This window comes from Procambarus clarkii, chromosome 64 (genome assembly GCF_040958095.1).
Source record: "Procambarus clarkii isolate CNS0578487 chromosome 64, FALCON_Pclarkii_2.0, whole genome shotgun sequence".
NCBI classification, from domain to species: Eukaryota; Metazoa; Arthropoda; class Malacostraca; order Decapoda; family Cambaridae; genus Procambarus; species Procambarus clarkii.
This window is the reverse complement of record NC_091213.1, coordinates 5840816-5867483: the sequence shown is the minus strand read 5'-3', so window position 1 is coordinate 5867483 and position 26668 is coordinate 5840816. Positions and strand designations below refer to the sequence as shown.

At 49.7% G+C, this 26668-nt stretch overlaps 2 protein-coding genes across 2 annotated transcripts in view; one reads left to right on the top strand and one right to left on the bottom strand.

The window, feature by feature from the left end:
• The first annotated feature begins 314 nt into the window (after positions 1-314).
• LOC123769088 (33 kDa inner dynein arm light chain, axonemal-like) overlaps positions 315-26668 on the top strand; it is a 112447-nt gene continuing 86093 nt past the window's right edge. The window contains exon 1 of the mRNA XM_045760042.2: positions 315-894. Within this exon, the coding sequence (XP_045615998.2) occupies positions 871-894 (24 nt within the window). The 5' untranslated portion in view covers positions 315-870. The remainder of the gene's footprint in view (positions 895-26668) is intronic.
• Positions 6211-24333, bottom strand: LOC123769049 (uncharacterized). Its single transcript, XM_045760004.2, has 4 exons — positions 24229-24333; positions 10662-10709; positions 9812-10080; positions 6211-7276 (listed from the first exon to the last, which is right to left on the bottom strand). Exons 1-4 carry the CDS (start codon positions 24238-24240, stop codon positions 6823-6825), a joined length of 783 nt encoding a protein of 260 aa, XP_045615960.2. The 5' UTR covers positions 24241-24333; the 3' UTR covers positions 6211-6822.

The window sequence follows — 26668 nt, the reverse complement described above, 5'->3', positions numbered from 1 at the left end:
AGTCCAGTCTGTATCTAACCTTACCTAGCTAGGTGAGGTTAGATACAGTACCGTAAAATATAGGGTACAATACAGGGTACAGTGTAGGCTACAATACACTACATTGTAGTACACAACATTATAGTACACTACCCTATAATACATTACACTACCGTTCACTACAGTATAGTACAATAGAGTATAGGACAGTGCAGTACAGGATACAATACAGTACATTTCAGTACAGAGTGCAGTACATTACAGTACAGTCAAGTATAGTAGAGTATAGTACAGCATAGTGCAGACCAGGATCGTAAGTACTTGCGTAACTGCTTGTTAAATCCCGGAGGTCAGATATTTCTTTCATTAAACAGTAGGTTGCAGAAGGCCAATTGGGATTATATTAAGAATAATTATAAATGTTTTCCCCGTCACATTTTTCTCTGTATTAATTGTTAAATAAATATGTTACGATTCTTGACTGTTTTCGTGAATTATATAGTAGAGAAACTGATGGCTTGGAGGGACCCTGAATGCAATGGGAGTCAGCTGACCGGACACAACACAGGGGGCAGTGAGGTCGCTGCTCAAGCGGCAGTGTCGTGTCACTGACAAGCCTCAGTGAAGTACATTGTGAAAATCGTAATCGAGAGAAATTGTTACAGTGTTTGTGAACATTACAAGTGAGTGTTGTGAACATTACAGAGTGTTGTGTAGTGGAGGAGTTCGACCCTCGCTTCATGGAACTGTTTCATTCCACTTTTCTACTGAATGAACCCATTGAGTTTTACAATGTATACAAACACTTTTCATTTCGTATAGTGAACAGTGGTAATCAAATGTATATAAACAAATAGCTAATCTGAGAGATTTTTACGTCCTGTGGTCCTGATGGTGATGTTCAACAACAGTATTGTGAGTATTACTTATTTACTTTCGTGGTTCCAGGTTGTTGGATAACATTCCAGTATTACCTGTTTACAGGTCGCTGTGTTCCAGGTTGAGGTGTTGGATAACATTCCAGTATTACCTGTTTACAGGTCGCAGTGTTCCAGGTTGAGGTGTTGGATAACATTCCAGTATTACCTGTTTACAGGTTGAGGTCTTGGATAACATTCCAGTATTACCCGTTTACAGGTCGCATTGTTCTAACTTGAGGTGTTGGATAACATTCCAGTATTACCTGTTTACAGGTCGCTGTATTCCAGGTTGAGGTGTTGGATAACATTCCAGTATTACCTGTTTACAGGTCGTAGTGTTCCAGGATGAGGTGTTGGATAACATTCCAGTATTACCCGTTTAGAGGTCGCATTGTTCTAAGTTGAGGTGTTGGATAACATTCCAGTATTACCTGTTTACAGGTCGTAGTGTTCCAGGATGAGGTGTTGGATAACATTCCAGTATTACCTGTTTACAGGTCGCATTGTTCTAAGTTGAGGTGTTGGATAACATTCCAGTATTACCTGTTTACAGGTCGCTGTGTTCCAGGTTGAGGTCTTGGATAACATTCCAGTATTACCTGTTTACAGGTCGCAGTGTTCCAGGTTGAGGAATTAGACAACCTGCCGAGTATTGTTTGTTTACTCTATATAATTCTAGTTTATTTTTTATCTGGCGGAATTTAGTTGAAACTTTAAACCCGTATGATAATAATTATCATGCGGGTTTACTTGTACGGGGTCAACTTATCATAAATAATTATTAACCACTGGAGACAGGAAAGTTAACATTCGCGCCTCCTGTGCTTGATTATACACCACAGGGGGGATATTACAGTAACGAGAGAGTCGTAGCCTCGTCACAATTGGCAGGAACTTATCCCAAAAAATTCCAAGGTGTTTATTTAGTTTGCCGTAAACCTTTAAGTAGAAAAAAAATAATGATTGGAATATTATTTGGTACCGCCATGATTAAAGTTTGCGACGGGCGTTTCTAGCTTGTCTTTATCATAATAATGTCCTCTGAAGGGACTTGGTTTTATATTGTAATTTAGTTTCGGTTTAAGAAAACACCACAATGTCCACAATGTTTGCTAATATATAAACTATACACTGCACAGCTTCAAACCTTGGCTTCTATAAAGCACTCGATCATAGGCTACTCCTTGCAGTTTTGTCGACATTTCTGTATTTTTCAGCGGTTGCAGTCACATAAACTGTATTTTACCTTGAATTAATGTTAATTTGTTGTTCCCACTAACAAACATTAGTGGAAGGGAGCCGAGCGGACAGCACACTGGACTTGTGATCCTGTGGTCCCGGGTTCGATCCCAGGCGCCGGCGAGAAACAATGGGCAGAGTTTCTTTCACCCTATGGCCCTGTTACCTAGCAGTAAAATAGGTTCCTGGGTGTTAGTCAGCTGTCACGGGCTGCTTCCTGGGGGTGGAGGCCTGGTCGAGGACCGGGCCGCGGGGACACTAAAGCCCAGAAATCATCTTAAGATAACCTCAAGATAGCCGTTTGTACAGCCCCGTCCTCAGGCTAGGCCTGTTAAAGCCTCTGTATTTATCTAAAGCCTTTGAACCAATTATTTGCTTCTGTAACCTTTTCCATCGCCGCCTGCACGGGATGGGTATGGCGTGCATAATAAATGTCTAAACCATTAATAAAATGCATTGCGGGTTACTCATGCCCGTGCCACCTCTTGGGTGGCTTAATCTTCACCAGTCCAATACAACTGGTGAAGATTAAGTACTTTCATATTAATATACGAAAGTACTTAAGGATATTCCTGTTTCAATTCTTCTTCCGTGGTCTGACACTCACATTTTTCATCACGTGTTAATTTTCGTGATTTACACACATGTTTATATAATATATATAATCATTTTAATAATAATATACCATTCGGGTCCACGGTTCTAGTCTTCTAGAGTCCAGGTGAATGGTATGTTTATTTCCACGGAAATGTGGATGAAGGGGGGTAGAAATAAGTTTAGATTTAGGAAAGACTTGGGTAAATACTGGTTCAGTAACAGGGTTGTTGATTTGTGGAACCAATTGCCGCGTAACGTAGTGGAGGTGGTGTCCCTCGATTGTTTCAAGCGCGGGTTGGACAAGTATATGAGTGGGATTGGGTGGTTATAAAATAGGAGCTGCCTCGTATGGGCCAATAGGCCTTCTGCAGTTACCTTTGTTCTTATGTTCTTATGTTCTTATGAAATAGCCTAAGCTACTCTATCCCTTTGAGATGTATTTATTGCTTATCTCAATAAACATACTTGAACTTGAATGTGGATGACAAAATAATATATACCATGTTTGTGTTGTGTCCGGCACAGAAATAACAGATTAATTTAGTTGAAACTTTAAACCCGCATGATAATATAATTATCAAGCGGGTTTACTTGTACGGGGTCAACTTATCATACATAATTATCATCCACTGGAGACAGGAAAGTTAATATTCGTGTCTCCTGTGCTTGATTTACACCACCAGGGGGGAATATTACAGTAACGAGAGAGCCGTAGCCTCGTCACAATTGGCAGGCACAAAACCGGGTTTCACATGCAAGAACAAGTGTTATTTTGTACAGCTAGAGACTGCATTCTTCAATAATATACTCTGTGTAAAATGTTATTTTTTTTCCTCTCTCAATTTTGGCCATGATCTATCTTTCCTGGTGATTGTGGAAAAAAAATTATTTTATTTTTGACTTGGTGGAAAGGAGGCACAGGCTAGGTTGGATTTTAAACATTGTTGTAAATCATCGTTGTAATATCAATAGCATTGTCGTCGAAACTAAGGAGGGATAAGTTGTTGTACGGATGGGGGTGCGTGCGGCCGCGTTGATGCCGTATTTGGGCCGATTCGTGCGGCCGTGTTGGTGCTATGTTGATGCCGTATTTGGGCCGATTCGTGCGGCCGTGTTGATGCTATGTTGATGCCGTGTTTGGGCCAATTCGTGAGGTCGCGTTGGGGCCGATTCGTGCGGCCGTGTTGATGCCGTGTTTGGGCCGATTCGTGCGGTCGCGTTGGGGCCGATTCGTGCGGCCGCGTTGGGGCCGATGCATGTGGCCGCGTTGATGGCGTGTTGATGCCGTGTTTGGGCCGATTCGTGCGGCCGCGTTCATAGCGTTGGACCAGTTCTTTGCTGTCTGGTGAAGGTACACACACTCCCCACTAGTCTTAGGAACGATTTTTAGCACGGGGCAGACGAGAGAATGACTAAATAAAATTAAAATGCCGCTTCGTTTGTCCGTCCATAGTAGACTATGGTCGGTAGTAGACTAGGCTGTGGTAGTAACCCATAGTAGAATAGTGGCTTTGGACTAGCCTGGCCCAACTTTCAAAACCGGCACTTGGAGGGGGAAGGGTTGTGAGTATCATAGGCTAGTCGGGGTCGGTCCCAATGTACCCTTATAAGAAATATCTTGATGCATACCAACACCCTGCTCGCAGTCATTTAGGCACGCAGGCAGCCACCCTGGTAGCCTCTGATATGATAACCCAGTCACTGCCTTAACTTATGACCCTCTACATTTTGCAAAAAGTTGAATAGCATTATATTACGTATTACCATTGTCCTGGAGGCAATGGTCCACAGTTTGGAAACCAGGATAGTAGAGGATGGTTGACACTAAAATTTGACTCGATAAAAGCCTAGCGTTTATGAATACACTCTGGCTTCCTGTTCCACAGGAACAGGAAGCCAGCGAATTATTCATAATTCATTCACCGACACAATGAATTATTTGCGTGTTCCTTATAATCTTACCCCCCATCCCTGTATCACAAAGATACTTATTATGAGAAAATAATATTATAAGCGTCATTGATCGTGTTACTGAAATTAATACTTTAATTGGTGTACAACTACCGAGGCTAGCTCCTAACCCTTGCACAAAAGCTCTCCAGACCTATATTCAAGGTCCACATTGTTCATATTCATTATTCATTACTAAAACTACAACTGAACTCAGATTGTATAAGATTCACAATTAGTGATAAGATTACAACGGCACTTTCCTGCATCGTGGGAGAGTATTCGTTTCAACTTGTTAATCCCTCACTTTTCGCCCTAAAAGGGAAATTAGAGATTAGCCCAAGCTTAGACTTGAGGCAAAGCTGAACGTCTTAAGCCACCTTGATGTTCAAGTTCAAGTTCAAGTATGTTTATTGAGATAAGCAATAAATACATCTCAAAGGGATAGAGTAGCTTAGGCTATTTCTACCCCCCCCCCCCCCCACCTTGAGGTTATCTTGAGATGATTTCGGGGTTTTAGTGTCCCCGCGGCCCGGTCCTCGACCAGGCCTCCACCCCCAGGAAGCAGCCCATGACAGCTGACTAACACCCAGGTACCTATTTTACTGCTAGGTAACAGGGGCATAGGGTGAAAGAAACTCTGCCCATTGTTTCTCGCCGGCGCGAGAAACGCTTGGTGAACAGACCATTGGGTGTCAGGAAGTGTACTCGACCCTGGGTTGTGTCAGTCTTCAGCTCTCAAGCCCCGTTTGTGTCCGGAAGACGGGTCGGAACCGCCTTGGGCCCTAATGGCCATTTAATTATTTATATACAAGAAGGTACATTGGGTTTGTGAGGATACATAGCATAGTATTTACAATCTTGTAAAGCCACTAGTACGCGCAGCGTTTCGGCCAGACGCATACATCGGCCATCGCATACAACTATAAAACGTTCATCAGAGTGGTGGTGGGCGGAGGGCTCGCCATAGCCCGTGCTACATGGACACTTCGTCCTGAGTGGCTAAATCTTTAATAACAACAACATGGTGGTGGGCGGAGGGGTTGATTGATTGATGAGGATTAAGCCACCCAAAAGGACACATCGTCCACTACAACACAGCTTCCATTCTCAGACATGTTGGTATTTGAAACCCTGGGGGGCAGCAGGTCCCCCCTCTCCAGCGCCGTGGAGAGGGGGGACCTGCTGCATGGGTAACAGCTTCTCCCCCGAATCAACCTACCCAGGCTTTGCGCCCTGGTAAGGCCACTCCAGACCAACAACCAGAGCGCAACTCCATAGTCTCCTGAGACTGATGGATGCCTACTATAGGGGGTAGAAATAGCCTAAGCTACTCTATCCCTTTGAGATGTACTTTTTTTCTTTTGTCTCAATAAACTTGAACTTGAAGGTTCCTGCTGTATTGAGAAGTCTCTCTCTTCGTTTCCTCGTGACGAAGTGCTTCTCGTGTTCAAGATCGCTTTAACTTTAAATATTTAATGTTAAATATTTTGTGCAATGTTAGGATACAATATTATTTAAAATATCATAATTTACAGTTTTATTAATTTACAGTGTAGAAAGAATTGGCCTGTAGCCTTTTGCTAAATGAATGTTTTCCTGCTCTTATGGCCTTTTATATATTATATATGGATGTATAATGAAACATTCATCATTGTTCCATAAGCATTTGCAGCATAATATCACATTTCAAGATAAACGAGATTATACTGAAATTTCGTGCTTAGCCACGAACTATAAATTAGGAACTTATTATTACCACATATTACTATCCAATCTATAATTACCAAATGGTAGAGCTATACAAGTTGCAAAGAACCCTAGAGGAGCCTCGTTGCCACCCTGCAGTACTCCCGTTAGCGGTTGGAATAATACAGTCATTATCACAGGATCCGGGGTACATGTTTAGGGCTTGTTCTTGTATTAGTGTTGGACCAGGAAAGTTGAGCTGGATCCAGGACTGTGATAGGTGACTTTCATGGTGCTTGTAACCGTTCACTGTAGCGTATTGTGATGACCGGTTCACCGTAGCCTACTGTAGTGTCCGGTACGGCTTGTGTCTTCGGAAAGGATCCTTGTAGAGTACTGTGGTAAATGACTTGTTGCGTTTGCCTTGGGAAGAGATGCAGGTGGTGTACTAATCATCGTAGCTGATGAAGTAGGTGACGGGGTCGGCTCCGAGGGTGCTCATGCTGAAAAAGTAGCCATTTCCTCCTGGCCAGTTGAATCCCGAGGGCAAGGTCTTGAAGGGCGAGCTCGAGGACGTCTTGAAGGTGTTGGCGGAGCTGCCGGAAAACTTGGCAGGGGCGCTGGTGATCTTGTTGGTGAAGGGACTGCTAGTCTGAATGCTGTTGGAGAAAGGTTGGTCGAGAGAGTTGAAGTTGTTGCTAGGTCCCCCGAAACGGTTGGCACTGTTGCTAGTGCCGCCGAAGAAGGCGGGTGATGGCGTCGTCGGTGTTGGCCTGAAGGAGCTCCTGAAGCCAAGGTTGTTAGGCCTGGCGGTGTTGGTGTTGAAGGATGTGGTTCTGGTGTTAGGGAACCTGTTGACGAAGCCTGTGTTGGTGAAGCCAGTTGATCTGAAGGCGTTGTTTCTGCAAAGAACGGAAGAGTGTCATAAGGGTGAGATTACCCGAGCAGCTGTCTATTACACGTCAGTGTAGCGTCAACACAAGACTATACTTCCCATGCTTAGCTTGTGTAAGCTGGTATACTTAAAAGTGAATAAAATAGAAAATATTAAGGGCATATAATGGGATCGAACCTGCGCCCTTGAACTCCAAGGATGCGGTCTCGACCCCATTATATGGCCTCAATATTTTCTCAGATGCATAACATTAGTGTAATTTCACAGCGAATAGATGAATAACGACTCAAGGTGAGATCCTCATCACTGAGCATTGATGATTACGGATTTTAAATACCAAAATTGTGCTAAATAATTAATGTTTGTCGAATTTAATCAAATTTAATCTTTAATATATATAGTTTGTTTACCTGGTACATATTAGATTGATTTTTCTTCCACATAAATGTTTGCGAAGAAAATATATATTGGACAAATAATTACGTCATGTTAGAAGAGAACGCATACCTGGAGAGGGTTCTGGGAGTTCTACTCCCCGAACCCGGCCTGAGGCCAGGCTCGACTTGTGATAACTTTTTTTTTTTTTTTTTTTTTTTTAAGATATATACAAGAGTTGTTACATGGTTGTAGAGCCACTAGTACGCGTAGCGTTTCGGGCAGGTCCCTGGAATACGATCCCCGCCGCGAAGAATCCTTGTTACAACCAAGTACACATTTTACTGTTGAGTTAAACAGAGGCTACAGTTAAGGAATTGCGCCCAGTAAATCCTCCCCGGCCAGGATACGAACCCATGACAAAGCGCTCGCGGAACGCCAGGCGAGTGTCTTACCACTACACCACGGAGACTGTTTATACTTGGTCCAACAGGCTGTTACTTGGAGCAAGAAGCAACCCTGTAAGAAGCAGTTTGTTCTGCACATACTTTGTTCAGCAAGGCTTGTACTCACCTAATTGTACTTGCGAGGGTTGAGCTCTGGCTCTTTGGTCCCGGCTCCCAACCGTCAATCAACTGGTGTACAGGTTCCTGAGCCTGTACACCTGAACCTGTTGTAGTGTTGTGAAGCTGCTTCTCAGACACTCAAGGGAGCCGGTCGGCCGAGCGGACAGCACGCTGGACAGTCCAGCACGCTGGACTTGTGATCCTGTGGTCCCGGGTTCGATCCCGGGCGCCGGCTAGAAACAATGGGTAGAGTTTCTTTCACCCTATGCCCCTGTTACCTAGCAGTAAAATAGGTACCTGGGTGTTAGTCAGCTGTCATGGGCTGCTTCCTGGGGGTGGAGGCCTGGTCGAGGACCGGGCCGCGGGGACACTAAAAAGCCCCGAAATCATCTCAAGATAACCTCAAGGTGGTAAGATACAGGTGGGGGTGCAGAGGAGACGGGGTCAGATTCACGAAGCAGTTACGCAAGCACTTACGAACATGTACATCTTTCCTCAACCTTTGACGGCTTTGGTTACATTTATTAAACAGTTTACAAGCATGAAAACTTGCCATTCAACTGTTGTTATTGTTATAAACAGCCTCCTGGTGCTTCGGAGCTCATTAACTCTCTAATAATTGTAAACAAAGCCGCCAAAGATTGAGAAAAGATGTACTGGTTCGTAAGTGCTTGCGTAACTGCTTCGTGAATCTGGCCCTTGCACAGCTGAATCCCCTCCTGTTCCTTGGTGAAAGTTTTTATTGTTATTCCTAAGCTCTGGTGCGTTTTTGTTTTTAATGACCTTCTTTTATTTCTTCCTGCAAGTGTGTGTGTCGTGTTAACTTGTTAACTGTTGTTTTGAAGCCTTGAGAGTTAACCTGCAGTTATGAAACTAGATGTTGTCGTTTTTACCTAGGCTTGTTGTTTTAAGAGTTGTCGTTACCTGTTACTGATGCTTCCTGTTCGTCGTTAACTGTTCCTGAAGCTTCCTGTTCGTCGTTACCTGTTCCTGAAGCCTCCTGGTTGTAGTTACCTGTTCCTGAAGCCTCCTGGTTGTAGTTACCTGTTCCTGAACCCTTCTGTTTGCTGTTACCTGTTCCTGAAGCCTTCTGTTTGCTGTTACCATGTTCCTGGAGCCTCCTATTCGCCGTTACCTGTTCCTAAAGCCTCCTATTCGCCGTTACCTGTTCCTGAAGCCTCCTATTCGCCGTTACCTGTTCCTGAAGCCTCCTATTCGCCGTTACCTGTTCCTGAAGCCTCCTATTCGCCGTTACCTGTTCCTGAAGCCTCCTATTCGCCGTTACCTTTTCCTGAAGCCTCCTATTCGCCGTTACCTGTTCCTGAAGCCTTCTGTTTGCTGTTACCTGTTCCTGAAGCCTTCTGTTTGCTGTTACCATGTTCCTGGAGCCTCCTATTCGCCGTTACCTGTTCCTGAAGCCTCCTATTCGCCGTTACCTGTTCCTAAAGCCTCCTATTCGCCGTTACCTGTTCCTGAAGCCTCCTATTCGCCGTTACCTGTTCCTGAAGCCTCTTATGTTTATCTCCTGTTTGGTATTTTTCGTTTCATCTGTTGCTTTACAGCGTCTCTCATCGCCCATTGGCGAGGCCTCTCCTGTTTACCTGTTGCCGACGAATCTGTTGTTTCGGAAAGTGTTGCCGGTGATGGCCCCCGACGCCCTGAGTCGGGTCAGGGCGGCCCTGGCTTGGGCCCGGTCCCTGGCGTCGTCGTCGTACAGGTCGTCGTAGAGATCCTCCAGCGAGTCGTCGCGGTCGTTGTCGAAGAAGTCGGCGTCGTCATCGAAGTCGTCGAAGTCGTCGTCGAAGCGGACGAAGGGCGGGCTGCCGCCGGCGGGCGGGAAGCGCCGCGCGGAGTTGAATGTTCTCCTGCCCTGTGGATGGAGGGAGTTGGATGAGTTGAAGAATGATTGGATGAGGCTGTGTGTGGGGGGGGGGGGTGGATGAGAGAGTTGGTGGGTGGGAGTTGGGTGGATAGAATGGATAGATGAGGGTTGATGGGGTGAATGATTGTGTGGGTGTATATATCGGTAGGCGAGTAATTGGATGGGTTGATCAGTTAGTGGATGGGTGAGCAAATGCGACACTCACACACTCTCTCACACACTCTCTCTCACACACTCACACACTCACTCACACTCACACACTCACACACTCACACACTCACACACACACACACACACACACACACACACTCTCCTCTCTCTCTCTTTCTCTCTCTCTCTCTCTCTCTCTCTCTCTCTCTCTCTCTCTCTCTCTCTCTCTCTCTCTCTCTCTCTCTCTCCCTGTCCCTCACTCCCCCTCCCCTACTTTCTTAATTCTCTTTGTTCTTCTTCCTCTTCGTCCTCCTGACCTTTAACCCCCCCCCCACTCACCCTCCACTCACCCCCCCACACCCCCCCACACCCCCCCCACTCACCCTCCACTCACCCCCCCACGCCCCCCCCCCACTCACCTGAGTGAACTGGCCCGCCACCGCCACCACCACCACTGATAACACCACCTGAAATGGACAAGAGAAAGGAATGTATTCAATACATTGTGAGAGTTTTGTGTTATGCCTGGTCGACGACCGGGCCGCGGGGACGCTAAGCCCCGGAAGCACCTCAAGGTATGCCCGGGCTGGGTCTCTGGGTAGGCCGCTCTAATCTTCAATATATATATATTGGTTGCCATTGGCAACCTATTAGGCGTGATAAACCCTAGGCCTACCAATGGTTCTTGTTATGTTTCATACTGTTTCCACAGTTGCTAGGTGAACAGGAGTACCGGGTGTAAGGAAAAGTACATTGGTTATTTTTTGGGTAGCTCCGGGGATCAATGGCTATCGCGGCCCGGTCTACCGACCAGGTCAACCGGTTGGTCGTCTGGTCAACCAGGGTGGACTTGATAGTTTTCTTTCGCAAACAGAGTGGTAGACGGTTGGAACAAGTTAGGTGTGAAGGTGGTGGAGGCCAAGACCGTCAGTAGTTTCAAAGTGTTGTACGACAAAGAGTGCTGGGAAGACGGGACACCACGAGCGTAGCTCTCATCCTGTAACTACACTTAGGTAATTACACACACACACACACACACACACACACACACACACACACACACACACACACACACACACACACACACACACACACACACGCGCGCGCGCGTTTCCCTCACTGCCTGAAGTGAAGTACATAAATAAAATAATAAGCTCTATGGAGCGTATTATATTGAAGCTAAAGAAAGATACATAGCGCAAAGAGGGATTAAAGAAATAGAGAAGAGTACTATCCATAGTTCAAGAGGCACAGTGTCTGGAAGCACAGAGATGAAGCATAAGAACATGGGAGAGATATAGATAACACAGAATAGAAGGATATCACAATGTATAGAAAGAGGTTAGAAATGAGGCTAGGGGAAACTAGGAGAGTTATAGAAGGAACTATCAGGGGGGAAAGTGCCAAGCCATTACAACTATATAGCACTGGGAAGGGGTCAGGATAAGGATTTGGGATGGGACGGAGGGTAGGGAATGGTACCCAACCACTTGTGGACGGTCGGGGATTGAACGCCGACCTGCATGAAGTGAGATCGTCGCTCTACCGTCCGAAGGAGAGTTGTAGAGAAACAGGACATTTCATACAGGGTAAGGCACATGAGTTACGGGCATGTCAGAAATAACTTTTTCAGTCGTAGTCGTAAATAATATGCAAGTTGTCGAAGCCAATTATATATAACTTTTAAATCTAAATTATACGAAAATCGAGTGAATAGTCACTGCGTTGATGGGCGACGAAAGGCGGTTATCTTGAGGTTATCTTGAGATGATTTCGGGGCTTTTTAGTGTCCCCGCGGCCCGGTCCTCGACCAGGCCTCCACCCCCTAGGAAGCAGCCCGTGACAGCTGACTAACACCCAGGTACCTATTTTACTGCTAGGTAACAGGGCGGGGACTTATGAGCAGATGCTTGACCCTGCAAGCTTAGCTTAGGTGAGCACAACTAGGCGAGTATATTTCATCTCATGGCCTCATTTTCCTGTCGAAAAATGTGGCCATGTGAAAACATGCTGTGTTTGGCAGATATCAACCCGGGAATGATAACGCAAGCCGCGAACCATGCCTCGTTTGTCTTCAGCGTGACCCCCATGACCCCCACTGACCCCTACTGACCCCCATCACCCCCACTGACCCCCCCCCCATTCCTCGTGTTCTAGCCAGTTAATCCGTGACAAGCCTGTCAACCTTCGCCAGCTGGCAGCGCCGATATCATCGAAGCTTTGGCCCCCTAAAGGCAGTTTGGGTTCATCTGCGACTTGACCTGCCCCGCTTGTTGCCTGGGGATGGAGAGGGGCCTGGCCCGCCTGCCTGCCTGCCTCACGGCCTGGCAGGTGCATGGTGTCAGAAACAGGGTATTGGGAGGGGGAAAAGATGATGGTGGAAAGAGGTGAAGGTCTGAGCTTGAAGATCCATTAGCGTGACTGTCGTGGCCGTTCTGAGGTATTTCCTTTGTGTCTGCTGCTGCTCCTCTCTCTGCTGCTGCTGCTGCTCTTCTCTCTGCTGCTGCTGCTCTGCTCTCTGCTGCTGCTGCTGCTGCTCTCTGCTGCTGCTGCTGCTCTCTGCTGCTGCTGCTCTTCTCTCTGCTGCTGCTTCTCTCTCTGTCTCCCCCACTCCTCCGCAAGTCCATCTTTTTTGTACCATATCTTTTAAATAAGGTCTCGTGGTACAGTTGTATTTGTTCTCGACTCACAGCCGGGCATCCCGGGTTCAGTTTCCGGCCTGGATTTACATGGATGGGCACAATTTCATCTAATGCCTCTGTTCACCTAGCAGTAAATAGCTACCAGTGAGGGAGGTGTGGGATTGTATCTTGGGCGGGTCAGTAATTCGACCTTTGGTGAGACGTAAGAAAAATGTTTATCACTCAATGGTAATATATTTAATGTATGTATGTATGTATGTATGTATGTATGTATGTATGTATGTATGTATGTATGTATGTATGTATGTATGTGCAGGCGAGGAGTCACAATAACGTGGCTGAAGTATGTTGACCAGACCACACACTAGAAGGTGAGGGGACGACGACGTTTCGGTCCGTCCTGGACCATTCTCAAGTCGATTGTGAATGGTCCAGGACGGACCGAAACGTCGTCGTCCCTTCACCTTCTAGTGTGTGGTCTGGTCAAAATTTATGTATGTATATATGTGTATATGTATATGGCAGTGTCGGACCACGAAGGAAGAAATGAAACGGGAATTTCCTTAAGTACTTTCGTATTTTAATAATGCATCTTCAGAAGGGTCACCCTTCTGAAACTGTATCATTAAATACGAAAGTACTGAAGGAAATTACTGTTCATTTCTTCCTTCGTGGTCCGACACTGTCATTTTTCAACACGTGTTAATTTTCGTGATTTACACGTGTATGTGTGTGTGTGTATGTATGTGTGTGTGTGTATGTATGTATGTATGGTAGAAAAGTGGACGTGTTTAAAAGGAAATTAGACACGTTCCTGCAAGAAGTGCCTGACCAACCGGGCTGTGGTGGGTATGTGGGTCTGCGGGCCGCTCCAAGCAACAGCCTGGTGGACCAAACTCTCACAAGTCAAGCCTGGCCTCGGGCCGGGCTTGGGGAGTAGAACAACTCCCAGAACCCCATCAACCAGGTATCAACCAACAGCCTGGTGGACCAAACTCTCACAAGTCAAGCCTGGCCTCGGGCCGGGCTTGGGGAGTAGTACTCCAGGTATGCTCCAGCATCATCAACATATCTGAAACTTAAAGAGTCTGGCCATCTTAGTATTGTTCACAGATTAATACCAAAACAGTCAAGATTTCTTTCTGGGGAATGATGATAAATTTGCTTGAGGGAATGAGAAGTGGTCACGACGTTTGGGACGCCAGCCACAGCTGTCAGTTGGGAGGTTAGGTTAAAAAGGGGCCCTCTAAATAGGCAGCTGTCGGCGGCAGGTCACGAGAGGTGACGGCAGCTGTCGGCGGCAGGTCACGAGAGGTGACGGCGGCTGTCGGCGGCAGGTCACGAGAGGTGACGGCAGCTGTCGGCGGCAGATCACGAGAGGTGACGGCAGCTGTCGGCGGCAGGTCACGAGAGGTGACAGTAGCTGTCGGCGGCAGGTCACGAGAGGTGACGGCGGCTGTCGGCGGCAGGTCACGAGAGGTGACGGCGGCTGTCGGCGGCAGGTCACGAGAGGTGACGGCGGCTGTCGGCGGCAGGTCACGAGAGGTGACATGCAGTGATGTCATGCTTCGCATCAATGTGTTCCAACTGTCAGTGCTTGCTTGTCCTCGGCGCTGCGTTGGGTCGTGGTGTTGTGGAGGGCACACATGATGCCGTGTCCTGCCGTGTCCTGCCGTGTCCTGCCGTGTCCTGCCGTGTCCTGCCGTGTCCTGCCGTGTCCTGCCGTGTCCTGCCTGCCTGCCTGCCTGCCTGCCTGCCTGCCTGCCTGCCTGCCTGCCTGCCTGCCTGCCTGCCTGCCGGCTATAACACCGCCGGACAGGCTACCCGCTACACCACTTTCCCGCGTGAAGATCGACAAAAACTGGTCTGCAAGGTCGACAGGCAGTCATCAGCCTGCCAGCCGGACAGCGAGCAGGCCCAGTGCCGTCCTGCCCGACCTGTCAGTCAAAGCCCTACCTGTCCGTCAAAGCCCTACCTGTCAGTCAAAGCCCTACCTGTCAGTCAAAGCCTTACCTGTCCGTCAAAGCCCTACCTGTCAGTCAAAGCCCGACCTGTCAGTCAAAGCCCTACCTGTCCGTCAAAGCCCTACCTGTCCGTCAAAGCCCTACCTGTCCGTCAAAGCCCTACCTGTCCGTCAAAGCCCTACCTGTCCGTCAAAGCCCTACCTGTCCGTCAAAGCCCTACCTGTCCGTCAAAGCCCTACCTGTCCGTCAAAGCCCTACCTTTCCGTCAAAGCCCTACCTTTCCGTCAAAGCCCTACCTTTCCGTCAAAGCCCTACCTGTCCGTCAAAGCCCTACCTGTCCGTCAAAGCCCTACCTGTCCGTCAAAGCCCTACCTGTCCGTCAAAGCCCTACCTGTCCGTCAAAGCCCTACCTGTCCGTCAAAGCCCTACCTGTCCGTCAAAGCCCTACCTTTCCGTCAAAGCCCTACCTTTCCGTCAAAGCCCTACCTGTCCGTCAAAGCCCTACCTGTCCGTCAAAGCCCTACCTGTCCGTCAAAGCCCTACCTGTCCGTCAAAGCCCTACCTGTCAGTCAAAGCCCTAACTGCCCGACAAAGCCCTACGAAACTTCATTCATAGCATTGCAACTTTTCACCTCACAAAGAACGTCGCTTTTCGCACGTAGGCGTTACCTAAGGCCAAAAATCGTCGTACTAGTAAATGGAAGCGGCTGGCGAAAGTGACGTACTGTCCCGTTTTCTGTTTTGGGTCCCCTGGTAGGTTAGGAGAAGGGCACTTTAGAACGACAGTTTCTTGACGTCGGGGAACGTTAGGAGGACGGACTGGGCACTGGCACCCAGACAGTGCCACAGGTGGGCCGATCATTGATAATATTGGAACGTGACATTCTTTCACCTCCCTGCTTTATCCACTTTCACCCGTGCCCCTGTTTCTCTCTCTCTCTCTCTCTCTCTCTCTCTCTCTCTCTCTCTCTCTCTCTCTCTCTCTCTCTCTCTCTCTCTCTCTCTCTCTCTCTATCGTGTGGGGGGTGTTTGTCTGCAGTCCTTGTAAGATATGGTGTGTGTATTCACCTAGTTGTACTCACCTAGTTGTGTTTGCGGGGGTTGAGCTCTGGCTCCTTGGTCCCGCCTCTCAACCGTCAAACAACTGTTTACTAACTTTTTTTTTTCCCACACCACACACACACCCCAGGAAGCAGCCCGTGACAGCTGACTAACTCCCAGGTACCTATTTACTGCTAGGTAACAGGGGCACTTAGGGTGAAAGAAACTTTGCCCATTTGTTTCTGCCTCGTGTGGGAATCGAACCCGCGCCACAGAATTACGAGTCCTGCGCGCTATCCACCAGGCTACGAGGCCCCCTGGTGTGTGTGTGTGTGTGTGGAGCACATTGTCTGGCCGTGCAGGTCCATCTTGGCGAGCCTTGTAGCTGGCCAGGTCTTCCTTCTACCCTGGCAAGACTTGTGTAACTGTCTCCCCCTCCCCCTTTCCCTCACACCCTCCTCCTCCCTCCATCCCTCATCCTTCATCCTCCGTCCCTCCCTCCTGCTCCATCTCTCCGCCATGCTCCCTGGCCTTAAGAGGAGGAATGTTACCTCTGGTGAAGACGCCACTGACCTTCACGTCAGCATCTTCCCTTCGTCGCCTCTTCCTTTCACTCCTCTGTCTCTAAGTCTATTCTTCTGTACGGTTCTAGGTTTTCCCGCTTCTCCGTTTTCCTCTGTTCTTCTATCAGTCTTCTTAATTCTCTCTTTCCTAAGATTTCTCGAAATTGTGGTTGACATGCCCCTGTTACCTAGCAGTAAAATAGGTACCTGGGTGTTAGTCAGCTGTCACGGGCTGCTTCCTGGGGGTGGAGGCCTGGTCGAGGACCGGGCCGTCTGGTCGAGGCTGGTGGCTGGTGGTGGTGCAGGCTGGTGGCTGGTGGTGCAGGCTGGTGGCTGGTGGTGGTGGTGCAGGCTGGTGGCTGGTGGTGCAGGCTGGTGGCTGGTGGTGGTGCAGGCTGGTGGCTGGTGGTGGTGGTGCAGGCTGGTGGCTGGTGGTGGTGCAGGCTGGTGGCTGGTGGTGGTGCAGGCTGGTGGCTGGTGGTGGTGCAGGCTGGTGGCTGGTGGTGGTGCAGGCTGGTGGCTGGTGGTGCAGGCTGGTGGCTGGTGGTGGTGCAGGCTGGTGGCTGGTGGTGGTGCAGGCTGGTGGCTGGTGGTGGTGCAGGCTGGTGGCTGGTGGTGGTGCAGGCTGGTGGCTGGTGGTGCAGGCTGGTGGCTGGTGGTGGTGCAGGCTGGTGGCTGGTGTTGGTGCAGGCTGGTGGCTGGTGGTGGTGCAGGCTGGTGGCTGGTGGTGGTGCAGGCTGGTGGCTGGTGGTGGTGCAGGCTGGTGGCTGGTGGTGGTGCAGGCTGGTGGCTGGTGGTGGTGCAGGCTGGTGGCTGGTGGTGGTGCAGGCTGGTGGAATAAGATTCCTTCCAGATGACTGACGTCAGGGGCTGGTGGATTAAAGCGTTTAGCGGCGCGCTTGGAGTTCAAGAGAGGTAAACAAGGACACGTTTCAAGGAAAACGGGACTGGAGACGTGATCGCTTCCTCACCAGGGGAAACTGAGCTAAGAGAGAGAGAGAGAGAGAGAGAGAGAGAGAGAGAGAGAGAGAGAGAGAGAGAGAGAGAGAGAGAGAGAGAGAATTGAACAAAAGGAGAAGAGAGCCAATTCAGAGCAGTTTAACAAGGTCTGAGATAAGTGTGTGTGTGTGTGTGTGTGTGTGTGTGTGTGTGTGTGTGTGTGTGTGTGTGTGTGTGTGTGTTGACTTGTCTAGATCAGTCAACTACGTGAGCTAGAGAGAGAGAGAGAGAGACTCTCAACTAATAAGTGATCTTCAGAACCGTTCAAGTTCTTCAAGAACCTAGGGGCAGGCCAACACACTATAGGGCAGGAAAACACACTATAGGGCAGGCCAACACACTAGGGGCAGGTCAACACACTAGGGGCAGGAAAACACACTAGGGGCAGGTCAACACACTAGGGGCAGGAAAACACACTAGGGGCAGGTCAACACACTAGGGGCAGGAAAACACACTATAGGGCAGGCCAACACACTAGGGGCAGGTCAACACACTAGGGGCAGGCCAACACACTAGGGGCAGGAAAACACACTATAGGGCAGGCCAACACACTATAGGGCAGGAAAACACACTATAGGGCAGGCCAACACACTAGGGGCAGGTCAACACACTAGGGGCAGGTCAACACACTAGGGGCAGGAAAACACACTAGGGGCAGGTCAACACACTAGGGGCAGGCCAACACACTAGGGGCAGGAAAACACACTATAGGGCAGGCCAACACACTATAGGGCAGGAAAACACACTATAGGGCAGGCCAACACACTAGGGGCAGGTCAACACACTAGGGGCAGGTCAACACACTAGGGGCAGGAAAACACACTAGGGGCAGGTCAACACACTAGGGGCAGGTCAACACACTAGGGGCAGGAAAACACACTATAGGGCAGGCCAACACACTAAGGCCAGGTTACAGCTGGTCTCCCGGTGGAGACTTCAACGCCATGAGAGAGTGATCAGACGTCCCCCAGGGAAGAGAGAGGTCCTTGTACACCGGACCTCTGCTTCGATCCTCTCAGGGCCTTGTGCCAGGGGGGGGGGAAGGGGCTCTGCTGGGGTTCAGGAGACTGGGTGGGGGAGAGTTGGGGGATTGAGTAGGAGAGGGAGTGGGGTAGAGTTGGGAAGTCAGTAGGGGTAGGGAGGTAACTGGGGAATCAAAGGTTGAGAACTACTAGACTGAAAACGACTAGACTGAGAACGACTAGACTGAGAACGACTAGACTGAGAACGACTAGACTGAGAACGACTAGACTGAGAACGACTAGACTGAGAACGACTAGACTGAGAACGACTAGACTGAGAACGACTAGACTGAGAACGACTAGACAGAGAACGACTATGAGTGACTGACGTGTAGGAAACTGTGGGTTGTGGGGAAGGGAAAGCGCCTATCTGGAGAAAGCGCCAAGCCATTACGACTATATAGCACTGGGAAGGGGTCAGGATAAAGATTTGGGATTTGGGATTTGGGATGATGCAAACGCCCGCTCTCCCTTCCCCTATTCTTTCTTTATCCTCTTCCCTCTCTCCCTCCTACTGCTTCTCTCTTCCTCTCTCTACCAACTTCTCTTATTCCTTCCTCTCCGCTATCACTTTTATCATTTTCCTGTTAGGACTAAATAAAATACCTACTTGTGGAACTCTACGTGGTTATCTTGAGGTTGTCTTGAGATGATTTCGGTTTTTTTTAGTGTCCCCGCGGCCCGGTCATCGACCAGGCCTCCACCCCCAGGAAGCAGCCCGTGACAGCTGACTAACACCCAGGTACCTATTTTACTGCTAGGTAACAGGGGCATAGGGTGAAAGAAACTCTGCCCATTGTTTCTCGCCGGCGCCTGGGATGGAACCCGGGACCACAGGATCACAAGTCCAGCGTGCTGTCCACTCGGCCGACCGGCTCCCTTTGGTTGTCTACATAATACATATCATGTATTTACATGTACATCTTGTACACTCACTAGACCACCGCTAGTGTCACACTCACACGAGGCTGGTGTACAAGCTGGCAAGACTAGCTCGTGTAACTCGTAGGGGCCTCGTAGCCTGGTGGATAGCGCGCAGGACTCGTAATTCTGTGGCGTGGGTTCGATTCCCGCACGAGGCAGAAACAAATGGGCAAAGTTTCTTTCACCCTGAATGCCCCTGTTACCTAGCAGTAAATAGGTACCTGGGAGTTAGTCAGCTGTCACGGGCTGCTTCCTTGGGGTGGAGGCCTGGTCGAGGACCGGGCCGCGGGGACACTAAAGCCCCGAAATCATCTCAAGACAACCTGGTGTCACTAGGAAGACACGAAGCTGGATGAGGGAGTACCTGACGGTCAGGAAACAAAGTCTCACAGTCAGCATGTGTCGATCTGGATGATCACAGCCAAGAGGAGTCCCTCCTCTTGGCTGTATGATTCTCCACCTGAAGTCGAGATAAGGCAGGAAAAGGTGGACACAGATTGACACTGGAGACAGTTTCATGAGAAGACATTTATCCGTGTCTTATAGAACTACCAGTACCCCTGTAGGGGAAGCCAACATGGGTAGAATGTCATGCTAGAATGTCCCACCACATCTCAGTCGTATCTGCTGGTCCAAAGATCAAAGACCCTGCGACCCGGTCTCTGACAGGATTTCCTGGTTGCTGGACTGGTCAACCAGGCTGTTGGACGCGGCTGCTCGCAGCCTGACGTATGAGTCGCAGCCTGGTTGATCAGGTATCCTTTGGAGGTGTTTATCGAGTTCTGTATTGAACACTGTGAGGGGTCGGTCAGTTATGCCCCTTATGTGTAGTGGAAGCGTGTTGAACAGTCTCGGGCCTCTGATGTTGATAGTTCTCTCTTGAACACTGTGAGGGGTCGGCCAGTTATGTCCCTTATGTGTAGTGGAAGCGTGTTGAACAGTCTCGGGCCTCTGATGTTGATAGTTCTCTCTTGAACACTGTGAGGGGTCTGCCAGTTATGTCCCTTATGTGTAGTGGAAGCGTGTTGAACAGTCTCGGGCCTCTGATGTTGATAGTTCTCTCTTGAACACTGTGAGGGGTCGGCCAGTTATGTCCCTTATGTGTAGTGGAAGCGTGTTGAACAGTCTCGGGCCTCTGATGTTGATAGTTCTCTCTTGAACACTGTGAGGGGTCGGCCAGTTATGTCCCTTATGTGTAGTGGAAGCGTGTTGAACAGTCTCGGGCCTCTGATGTTGATAGAGTTCTCTCTTAGAGTACCTGTTGCACCTCTGCTTTTCAACGAGGGTATTCTGCACATCCTGCCATGTCTTCTGGTCCCATGTGATGTTATTTCTGAGTGCAGGTTTAGGACCAGCCCCTCTACTATGACCGTTGCTGGGTACAGCCGGTGTAGCGAAAATCCACGAACTCCCCACCGGTGAAGACAATAGTGGCGAGGGAGGGAGGGCGAGTCACACAGTACCAGGAAGCATCCATCTTCCAGAAATGGGTCATTATTTATATTAAAGAGATAAGGATACCTATAATTACTATACATATATATATATATATATATATATATATATATATATATATATATATATATATATATATATATATATATATATATATATATAAATATATATATATATATGTGTGTGTGTGTGTGTGTGTTCTTAGAGTGGAATATATATATATCCCGCGCTTCTTGATGGCGCCTTGACTGTCTCTAGAGTTCGGGAATAATGTTAATTATTGTTAGAATAAAGGCTAATGTTAGCATAATTTTGAAAACACAGACAGACAGGCTAATGATGTATGTGTTAGGAGGAGCCGGTCGGCCGAGCGGACAGCACGCTGGACTTGTGATCCGCCGCGGGGACACTAAAAAGCCCCGAAATCATCTCAAGATAACCTCAAGATAACCTCAAGATAGGAGGTGCAAGATATATGGCACCTGACACGGCCCCCGCCTACTGGTGTCGGGTGCCAGATTGCATGACACAATCATGCAATCCAGCCAATCCCCAGCCAATCACGGGTGCCACTGACGCTGATTTGCAACTTTTAAGATAGTGACCTTGCAATACAGGAGGACTTTTTTTTCTTAATTGCATCATGTAGAAGTGTCTAATGACTTTGTTCTTGTTGAACAAGTTGGCAACCATGGTGTCTCAAGACCGGTGTTCAGTGTTGCAAGAATGACTAGCTTGCAACACGGGAAACTGACGTTCACTGTTCAGGGTATGGAGACCTGGACCCAGATTCACGAAGCAGTTACGCAAGTACTTACGAACGTGTACATCTTTCCTCAATCTTTGACGGCTTTGGTTACATTTATTAAACAGTTTACAAGTATGAAAACTTCCCAATCATCTGTTGTTATTGTTATAAACAGCCTCCTGGTGCTTCGGAGCTCATTAACTGTTTAAAAGTTGTAAACAAAGCTTCCAAAGATTAAGAAAAGGTGTACAGGCTCATAAGTGCGTGCGTAACTGCTTCGTGAATCTGGCCCCTGATCTACGCTGTCGTCGAGGGGAGTAGGTGTTGTCGTTGTGGAGAGGGGGGTAGGTGGTGGAGGGGAGGTGGTAGGTGGTGGAAGTGTCGTGGAGATGGGGGGGGGTAGGTGGTGGTGTCGTTGTGGAGGGTTAGGTGGTGGTGGTGTCGTGGAGGGGGGGGGGGTAGGTGGTGGTGTCGTGGAGGGAGCCACAAGAATAAACATTGTACTGACAGACACGACAATAACATACAGGATGTACAATGACATCCATAAAATCAGCACCTGCAAGAACTCACTCACTCACTCACTCACTCACTCACTCACTCACTCGTCTTGCAAGACATCGCTTAAGGTCGGGTTATTTGTGCATCACTTTTGAATATCTGGTCTGGACATCCCTGGAGCCCTAACTAACCCCTGGAGGCAGGTCTGGTCATCCCTGGAGCCCTAACTAACCCCTGGAGGCAGGGCTGGACATCCCTGGAGCCCTAACTAACCCCTGGAGGCAGGTCTGGTCATCCCTGGAGCCCTAACTAACCCCTGGAGGCAGGGCTGGACATCCCTGGAGCCCTAACTAACCCCTGGAGGCTGGTCTGGTCATCCCTGGAGCCCTAACTAACCCCTGGAGGCAGGGCTGGACATCCCTGGGACCCTAACTAACCCCTGGAGGCAGGGCTGGACATCCCTGGAGCCCTAACTAACCCCTGGAGGCTGGTCTGGTCATCCCTGGAGCCCTAACTAACCCCTGGAGGCTGGTCTGGTCATCCCTGGAGCCCTAACTAACCCCTGGAGGCAGGGCTGGACATCCCTGGGACCCTAACTAACCCCTGGAGGCAGGTCTGGTCATCCCTGGAGCCCTAACTAACCCCTGGAGGCAGGGCTGGACATCCCTGGAGCCCTAACTAACCCCTGGAGGCTGGTCTGATCATCCCTGGAGCCCTAACTAACCCCTGGAGGCTGGTCTGATCATCCCTGGAGCCCTAACTAACCCCTGGAGGCTGGTCTGGTCATCCCTGGAGCCCTAACTAACCCCTGGAGGCAGAGCTGGACATCCCTGGGACCCTAACTAACCCCTGGAGGCAGGTCTGGTCATCCCTGGAGCCCTAACTAACCCCTGGAGGCAGGGCTGGACATCCCTGGAGCCCTAACTAACCCCTGGAGGCTGGTCTGGTCATCCCTGGAGCCCTAACTAACCCCTGGAGGCTGGTCTGATCATCCCTGGAACCCTAACTAACCCCTGGAGGCAGGGCTGGACATCCCTGGGACCCTAACTAACCCCTGGAGGCAGGTCTGGTCATCCCTGGAGCCCTAACTAACCCCTGGAGGCAGGGCTGGACATCCCTGGAGCCCTAACTAACCCCTGGAGGCTGGTCTGGTCATCCCTGGAGCCCTAACTAACCCCTGGAGGCAGGGCTGGACATCCCTGGGACCCTAACTAACCCCTGGAGGCAGGTCTGGTCATCCCTGGAGCCCTAACTAACCCCTGGAGGCAGGGCTGGACATCCCTGGAGCCCTAACTAACCCCTGGAGGCAGGGCTGGACATCCCTGGAGCCCTAACTAACCCCTTGAGGCTGGTCTGATCATCCCTGGAGCCCTAACTAACCCCTTGAGGCTGGTCTGATCATCCCTGGAGCCCTAACTAACCCCTTGAGGCTGGTCAGGTCATCCCTGGAGCCCTAACTAATGCCTCCAAGTGGTCCTTGAAATTCTCGTAACTCTTGAAGCTATTTTCAGATTCACTTTTCCTTACAATTTGCGCCGAATTGAGGTTAATGGTTGGTTAATGTCATGTGTCGCAGGCACCACCTCGATTCAGTAATTGGGTAGTTAACTATTAATGTTGTTAGAGAGGGAGACACTAATTTGGGTTTACCTATTAAAGGTTACTATTACATTCTGTGTCCCTGTGTCCCTGAGGACCTTTACCCGAGAATGATACAAGTGTTTCGTATTCCTTTCAAGCGCCTCGTTAATGTTTTCTGGTTACTTCTTGAGGGCGAAAAGAATTACACCTTAATGTGGTCATTACTGCTGAAGACTGTTGATAACCTTAGTGTTATATTGACCCATACATGATACATGATACATAATCTGCTATGTTATCACCCGGCCAAGATATGAATGCACAACACGGCACAGCACATACGGGAGACATCTCCCGTCACGTAGGGTGCAGTCGCACCTCCACAGATCTCCAGTATCAGCTCTTGATACTGGTAATGGCTCAAAAGGGCCACCACTTACGGGCTATCCATGCCCGTGCCACCTTTTGGGTGGCTTAATCTTCATTAATCAATCACAGCACATAACCTGGATCACAACACACACACAACCACACTACAACACCCACCAGGAGCCTCATGTTGTTGCAGGTTTGGGAAGGTTGTCACACAAGCGTGTCTGTGGCCGCCGCACTTCTTATAAAGTCTTCCTGGCTACATGCTGCTTCTGCATTGGCTCCCGCGCTGGGCTCTCCAGACACCCCATTGGTTCCCGCGCTCGGCTGCCCTGACACCCCATTGGCTCCCGCTGTCATCCCGCTGGCCTTGTCTGACCTGCCATTGGCTCGTGGACCGGGCCCTCTAGCCTCTTTGACCTGCCATTGGCTCCCGCGCTCATCGTGATGCCCTCTTTCGACCTGCTAATTGGCTAGCTCAAAGCTAACTGCTTTTTGTGGCGTTCGAAAGGATCTTCCTTCGCTTCTGCTTGTGGGACAGGAAGCCTCTTAGGCTCGGCGTTTTCCCAGGTCAACTCCTGACCCTTTCCAGGATCCTGTATAGGTGAATAGACCTAGGTGGATAGGTCCATCAGGTGAAAGGGAACGTACCCAGACGTGTCTATCCTTACGTGGGAATAGAACCAAATACCTGAGAGTTGTGGAGGTCGTGTCTGCGCTACAATATTGTTCTCCCAATACCACCAATCTGAAAAGGAGGAATTGACGACGTTTCGGTCCGTTTTGGACCATTATCAAGTCTTGTGTTGACGTGGTAGTGGTCCAGAAGAGATGAAAACGTCGCTGCCTCCACGTTTCAGACTTGGGGGGGGGGGGGGTTGGGGGGGTCTAATCTTCAGCCCCCATAATTGCGACCCATCGTTGTGCAGTACTGTCCAGATTATGGGGAGGACTGCGTACATGGGCGCGGCACCTCTGAATCAACCTGGGGGTTATCTGGACCCCATAGGGGGTTATCCGGACCCCATGGGGGTTATCTGGACCCCATGGGGGGTTATCTGGCCCCCATGGGGGGTTATCTGGCCCCCATGGGGGGTTATCTGGCCCCCATGGGGGGTTATCTGGACCCCCATGGGGGGTTATCTGGCCCCCATGGGGGGTTATCTGGCCCCCATGGGGGGTTATCTGGACCCCCATGGGGGGTTATCTGGACCCCCATTGGGGGGTTATCTGGACCCCCATTGGGGGGTTATCTGGACCCCCACATGGAGGATTACTGGACCCCCACATGGGGGATTACTGGACCCCCACGTGGGGGATTACTGGACTCCCACGTGGGGGATTACTGGACACCCATTGGGGGGGGGGGGTTATCTGGACCCCCCCATGGGGGGGGTTATCTGGACCCCCCCATGGGGGGGGTTATCTGGACCCCACATGGGGGAGGTTATCTGGACCCCCCCCCATGGGGGGGGGTTATCTGGACCCCCCATTGGGGGAGTTATCTGGACCCCCCATTGGGGGGGGTATCTGGACCCCCCATGGGGGAGGTTATCTGGACCCCCATTGGGGGGGGGGGTTATCTGGACCCCATGGACCCATTTCTGGTTAACCTCAGCCCCTCTGCACCCCATACAGTTGTCCTGCTACCATGATGATGGTTCCCTGTTTACCCTAATACTGTTGCCTCTCTGGGTAACTGTATTTTCCTTGCCTTTACCCACGTCATTCTTCCTCCCTCCTTCTCCTGTCTTAGTTCCTTTCTCTTCTGCTGTTTCATGTTTTCCCTATTTTTAGATTTTTCTCCCCGCCGCCGCCATCTGCCCTTTTCCCACCTCCCTATTTTCTTCCCCATTATCTTCCTTGTCTACTTGAGAACCTATACCTCCTTCCCCACACGTCTTCCCTTTATGTGGTACCTCCTGACCTTCCCTGCCCCTCTCCCTTAGCTTCCTTACCCCTCCTCTTCCCCCACTACCCCTCCTCTTCCCCCACCACCCCTCCTCTTCCCCCACCACCCTGGGTTCCACCTGGCCGGCCTCCTCCCCACCCTGGTAACCACAGGGGTGAGGAGAGGTCAACATGTATCAGTCAAGGTTGAGGAAGGTGGGGAATGTTGACCTGACTTGGTAGTGGTGGTGGTAGGTGTGGTGGTGGTAGTGGTGGTGGTAGGTGTGGTAGGTGGTAGGTGAGGTGTTAGTGGTGGTGGTAGGTGAGGTGTTAGTGGTGGTGGTAGTGGTGGTGGTAGGTGTGGTGGTGGTAGGTGTGGTGGTGGTAGTGGTGGTGGTAGTGGTGTTGGTAGGTGTGGTGGTGGTAGTGGTGGTGGTAGGTGTGGTGGTAGTGGTGGTGGTGGTAGTGGTGGTAGTGGTGGTGGTGGTAGGTGTGGTGGTAGTGGGTGTAGTGGTGGTGGTGAGACATAACAGTAATGAGAGATGATAGTAGTGAGAGACATGCTGGTGAGAAAGGGAGCCAGAACCTCTCTCACTCCACACGAAGGGAACAGTTTGCGAGAATTTCCTGATAACGTTCGTGACAGAAAAAAACTCTGAAAATTTTAAAATTTACTTTTCCACCCGCTATCATCTATTTCACTGATATCTACTACACAAAACTC